Source organism: Phoca vitulina, unplaced genomic scaffold (genome assembly GCF_004348235.1).
Source record: "Phoca vitulina isolate PV1807 unplaced genomic scaffold, GSC_HSeal_1.0 scaffold47, whole genome shotgun sequence".
NCBI classification, from domain to species: Eukaryota; Metazoa; Chordata; class Mammalia; order Carnivora; family Phocidae; genus Phoca; species Phoca vitulina.
This window is the reverse complement of record NW_022589750.1, coordinates 4,044,853-4,050,852: the sequence shown is the minus strand read 5'-3', so window position 1 is coordinate 4,050,852 and position 6,000 is coordinate 4,044,853. Positions and strand designations below refer to the sequence as shown.

At 50.8% G+C, this 6,000-nt stretch overlaps 1 protein-coding gene across 2 annotated transcripts in view; it reads right to left on the bottom strand.

The window, feature by feature from the left end:
- Positions 1 to 1,488: 1,488 nt before the first annotated feature.
- USP43 (ubiquitin specific peptidase 43) overlaps positions 1,489 to 6,000 on the bottom strand; it is a 51,410-nt gene continuing 46,898 nt past the window's right edge. For both annotated transcript variants that reach the window (XM_032432056.1, XM_032432058.1), the window contains exon 15: positions 1,489 to 3,246. In XM_032432056.1, the coding sequence (XP_032287947.1) occupies positions 2,174 to 3,246 (1,073 nt within the window). In that variant the 3' untranslated portion in view covers positions 1,489 to 2,173. The remainder of the gene's footprint in view (positions 3,247 to 6,000) is intronic.

Below are 6,000 nucleotides of genomic sequence, written 5' to 3'. Positions count from 1 at the left end.
AACTTTGATCTACGGCATCGTAACATATAGCCATAGGTAGGGAGGACATTCCAGAATTCAGCTATAGAAAGCCAGATCTGTTGGCTTTGGTAAGCCCAAGGGACCTCGGGCATCCCCGAGGAATACCTGGGAGGGCAGATATAGCCACCAGGGTCCATGGGTCATTGCCTCTTACTAAACCTCCAAGTCTGGCGCCCAGGGAAGATGCTCCAGCCCGTGGTGCATTATGGACAACACCACTAACACTTGGGACCCGCTCATGGTATCCAAGGGTATCCCCAAAGTTGAGACCTTCTAGGGGAGAAGCCAAGGGGGTAAACATCGGAGTCACCACCCAATCCCTTAGAGGACCAAGGAAGGGAGGCTGAGCTTAGAAGGGCATGGGAGCCAAAGACGACAAATGAGCACCAACACAGGAGAAAGAACCGGAAATAGCAGCAGAATGCTTAAACTCCCATAGCCCAAGAGGGCACGTGTGTTGCATGTTGCCTGAGATTTGTGAACTCACACTTGAGAACGTGGACGTCTTTTGAAATCCGAGCACACGGGTCTACTGGCCTCCATATCGCCCTCCGGGGCCAAGTGGCTGGGTCCTCCTGCTTCATCATCTCAGCTTTTCCTATCTCAGAACTGTGGTTCAAAGCAGTCTTTCTCAGGGCACCTGGGTGGCTCAGACGGTAAAAGTATCTATTGATTTCGGCTCAGGTCATGATCTCAGGGTCATGGGATCAAGCCCCATGTCGGGCTCCACGCTCAGCAGAGTCTGCTTGATATTCTCTCTCCCCTCTGCCCCTCCCCCTGCTCACACACTCTCTCCCCCAAAATAAATAAAATCTTAAAAAAAAAAGGTAGTCTTTCTCACTAGGGAAAAAAAGGACTTCATCTTCCTTCTGAAGGAAAAAAATAAAAGTAGCATAGACATACCAATGAGTCACGCAATATGTATGAAGGAAAACTTAATTTTTGGAGTCGGATGTCTTGTACAAATGGTTCCCATCAGAGAGGAAATATTTCTAGAAAACAGACCGAGTACAGACCAGGGTTGGGCGTGGCAGCTTCCCAGTAAGAAGTGACAGGATATTTGTCAGAACAGCTACCGAGGATCGAATAAAGCTTGAGGAAACGGGACAGTCGACCACCGGGGCGTGGGGACAGATTCAGACTCTCGGGCCTCGTAAGTACGAGCCCTCCAGACAGAGACCTGAGGGGACTCCTGTTTCTTTAGAAAAGAGCACAGTCATTTTATTTAAAATGTCAAACAACTCAAGTCACTACTTTGATATCGACAGCAAGGAGCCAAGCCAACATAGCAGGAAAGGAACAAGATCACTGGTTGGGGTGCCTGGCTGGCCCAGGCAAACTGTTGATCTCAGGGTTGTGAGTTCGAGTCTCACGCTGGGTGCAGAGAGGACTTAAAAATAAAATCTTTCGGAAAAAAAAAAAAGATCGGTCATTAAACGTGAATAACTCAGACAGCCATTTGCATGGTTCACCAATGGGCTTTTATTAAAATTGTACATAGATCTCAGACTTAATTTTTTTTTAAAAAGAATTTCCTCTATGCCTAAGTATCAAAATAGTTCTCTTTTTTTAAATACCTTGAAAAACAGTAACATAATTATTTTGCTATATATTAAATATCTTCCTACACTCTCAATCATTTCTGTTCCATCTCTCCTAGAATCCTACTTGAAGGTCACTACCATGTTTTTTTGGCATCTTGAAGGCTTTATCCCAGAGAAGCATTAGAGATTTGAGAAAGGTAAGCAATGGCAAGAACTGATTTGATGTCGAAGACTCTTATTTCCGAGGCTTCCCTGCAGAGTTATATGCTGTCAGGCTGGGCCGCATCCGAATCTCTCTCGAGTGTAGGTACTCAGGCTGAGGAATTTAGGGAAATAAATCCGTTCTTGCCCTGAAAGGGTAATGTTGACTCAACAGCACCATCTTGTGGCCAACACGTATAAAAGCACCCAAAGGTACACGAAGGTATTCCGACATGCTGTGTTGAAGATCTAGAGGTGGGGACCAAAAACAAAAATTTTTTTTTTTTTATTTTCAGGGTCACAAGACAACTGGCTTCTAGAAAGCCCACTCTCGACACAACACAAGCTTCTTCCGGCTGCCCCATCTCGAGGATCACCAGCCTCGTGCGGGACTTGAACACACACCATCAGAAACTGGACTCGGGTAACGTTTTCTTCCGGCTTAAGGAAAGAGTGTGGTATTTCACCTTCTGCAAGGTGCCAAAAGGAGTGTGGTCCCCGGGAACCGTCCTCTGTGGCGGGCCCAGGGCACTGGCCCTCGTGGGCCTGCCGGCTTTGCGAGGGAGGCGGAGAGAGCTGGGGGCTGACCAGACGTCCCTCTCCTGGAGGTTAGCGGGGGCCCTGGCCAGGCTCTCTCGGATCTGGAAGGAAGGAGAGGAGCCTCGGGCGTGCTCATCCATAGCTGGGCTCAGCCTGCCGCTCACCAGGGACCCTGGGGACGCCCGGAGGGCCACCTCCGCCTTGTCATGCTTGGTCTCCTTCTTCCAAAACACAGATCTCAGAAGGGTGAGGGTCCCCTGTGGGAATCTGTCTGTCTCAGGGTCTCTGGCCTCCACACTGGCCCTCATCCTGGCTAAGGTATTCTGGCGCTTGTCTGCGCTGTTTCTAGATAATGCCGCGGTGCCCAGAGGCTCCTTGGCTGGGGAGGGTGCCCTGCCGCAGCTCCCTGCCAGGCCGCTTCCCTCGCAGTTCGCGGTCTTCTGGCCCTCAGGCCGAGCTCGTCTGTCAGTCCCCGCTGAGGGCATCACGGCGAGGGGCAGGTCAAACTGTTTGGGGAGCCTGATCTCCTGACTTGCATGCTCCTTGGCTTTCCTCGCTGCGTTTAGACCATCTGGGACTCCAGGGGCGGCACAGTGGCTGGGGTGGCCCGAGGGGCAGGGCACTCCGGCCAGCGCTCTCTCGGTGGCTTGCCCACCACCTTCCCCCTTAGCAGAGCCGGTGGCATCTGACTCCACGTCCTCGCCAGCAGCGCCTGTCAACAGCGGCACGATGGACTGGCTCGTGGATCGGGGTCTCCGCCTGGACTCCAAATACTCCACCAGTTCGACAGATGCACCCACTGGTTTCTCCCGGGGTCTGAAAGACCATCGGAGGGGCATGGTCTTGAAGGCCCCCTGCTTGGCTCTGGAAGGGGTCGGCTCCTTCATGCTGATGCTTCGGCCTCGTACGCCCCGTACCAGAGGCCTGGACTCCAACCCTCCTGAAAGAGACACCAAGAGCATCAGTGCCCAAATATCCCTCCGGGTGCAATGAGGGACTACAGTGATGCCTGTCATCTAGCAGACATTGATCAAGCATCCCTGATGCATCAGGCAGTACCATGCTGGGCGTCGATGACACAGCAGTGAGCAGGACCCTGAGGTTCTAGCGCTCGGGAGCATCGATGTGTGCACCCTCTGTCCCACGGAATCCATTTACATATTCAAAGCCACAGGGCAAGCCAGTGTCAAAAAAGGGAGCTACATGCCCGGACAGCACAGGCTCCTGAGAAAGCCCGGTCTCGGAGGCATCTAGCCCTAAGGCGGAACATCATTTTCATTTATATTTAAATATTTGCACGAAGCAGAATGCTCAGCAAAAGCCCCTCCTTTTCCAGGTCAAATTAGGTGCTTCTATCTTTCCAACCCAAGAATCTCAGATATCCTACCCTGGGCTAAAAAATAAATAAATCGTGCATTTAATTTTATCAGATCTGTGCCATTTAGGTCTCCACTGTGTTTCGTGACACCTGCCTATGGTTGGAAAGACATTTCTGACATGTAATGTGAAATGAGAGACTCTAGAAAAACAGTGTAATCCCACCTGCAAAAATATATACACGTGTGTGTGTGATGCATGCATGTGAAGACGTACAAACAAGTATGGAGCAATAAATACTAAAGTGACAAGATGTCGAGGGGGCCACGGGATGCTGTGTGTCACTGATTTTCTTCTTAATTCTTTCCTAAATCTTGACGTTTCTAAAGGGCATACACACATAACACGGCTGTGTATTTCTTCTTAAGACACAGCCATGAAAACAATTCCATTTATGACGGCATCAAAAAGAATAAAATACTTAGGAATTAACTGAGGAGGTGAAAGACTTGTTTAACACTACAAACATTAATAAGAATGAAATTAAAGATGACAGAAATGGAAAGACATCCCATGTTCATGGATTGGAAGGCTTAATATTGCTAAAATGACATTACCCAAAGCGATCGATCTACAGCTTCAGCGCAATCCCTATCAAAATCCCAATGGGGATTTTTTGCAGAGATAGAAAAATCCATCCTAAAATTCATATGGAATCTCAAGCGACCTCCACAGCCAGTCACAAAAAGACAAATACTGCAGGATTCCCCTGCATGCATGAAGAGCTCAGAGTGGTCAAAACCAGAGACAGAAGTGTATAGGTGGTGGCCAGGGGCTCGGGGAAGGGGAGAGCATGGTGTTATTGTGAAATGGGCAGAGCCTTTCAGATTTACAAGATGAAAAGAGTTACAGGGATGGATGGTGGCAATGACCGGGCATAACACCACTGAAACGTGCACTTAAAAATGGTCAAAATGGGGTGCCTGGGTTGCTCAGTCGTTAAGCGGCTGCCTTCGGCTCAGGTCATGATGCCAGGGTCCTGGGATTGAACCCTGCATCGGGCTCCCTGCTCGGCAGGAAGTCTGCTTCTCCCTCTGCCGCTCGCCCTGCTTGTGCACTCTTTCTCTGACAAATAAATAAATAAATAAAATCTTAAAAAAAAAAAAAAACGGTCAAAATTATAAACTTCATTATGTGTTTTTAACATAATAAAAGCAAAAAAGAAAAGCAACTCACAGTCATCAGTCACTGTACCATTATACTGCCTTGATGTGTAAGATGCCTATCATCGCGGAGGGAAAAAAACCCTTCCCCCCTCGAACCACACAGTGCAAGGACAGTCTCGTGCATTTAGACGAAGACCCGATGTCAGCTACACAGCCTTTTGTCCACAGACGACACTCATTGGTGAGTATGAGAACAACCCTCCTCCTCCTCCATAAAACACCCGTCAGCAGCACAGCCAACTGGGATGAGCTAGATGCAGAGGGACCTGGGGCTCTCAGGGGACAGGCGACAGCTCGGGGCGTGCCGGCCGGGGAAGTGGGGCGCACCATCAGCCAGGCTCCCGGGGAAGAGGTGACGGGAAGGCAGTGGCCAATGCCCACCGGTGCCCAGAGGAGTCTGACAACATCTCAGAGGTTCCTGGGGAATTTTACCTGCCTCGGATCATTCTGGCGGTTTTTAATCATTTTTTTTCACTACTTGGTACTGTTGTCCTTAAAGCATTTCCTTAGATCAGTCAGCAAGAGATACAACATCACCCAAAATATTTTGCAGCTTCACTTTCGATGGGCCCTGTCACTCCCCCATCAGGGTCCTATCCCTCGGGGGAGAAGCAATGCGCTGGGGTCTCAGACACACACACACACACACACGCACGCGCGCGTAGTTTTTTTTTCCCCTCTTGTCCGCAACCCTGGGCAGGGCAGAAAGCGAAGCTTTTATTCAGAGGACAAAGCTGTGACTTTCAGCTTTCCAGAACGAGAGGGCACAGCCTGCAGCCTGGCAGGTGGCTTGGCAGCGCGTCCCCTCTTCCCGGATGAAAGGCCTGGGGCCTGGCCCACATCACCCCCGCAGCTCCCTTGCACGGGGACTGCAGATGCCCACGCAAGCCCTTCCTCCCCTTTCTCCCGACGGCAGCGCGGGGAGGCAAGGTGGGCATGGTGCATGGACAGAAGGGACGAGAAAGCCCGCACTGAAGCTGTGCTTTCTGCTCACAGAGCTCTCCCTTCTAGGGGAGGGGAGGGTGCTCCCCCTGATCCTCCCGGGGCGGGGGGGGGGGGGTCCCGGAGGCTGGGAGTCAGAAGCAGAGGTGGCCTTCAGAGATGCCCGAGCGAGGGTTACTTCCCGCCCTGGAATCGGTGGCCTTGCTCAC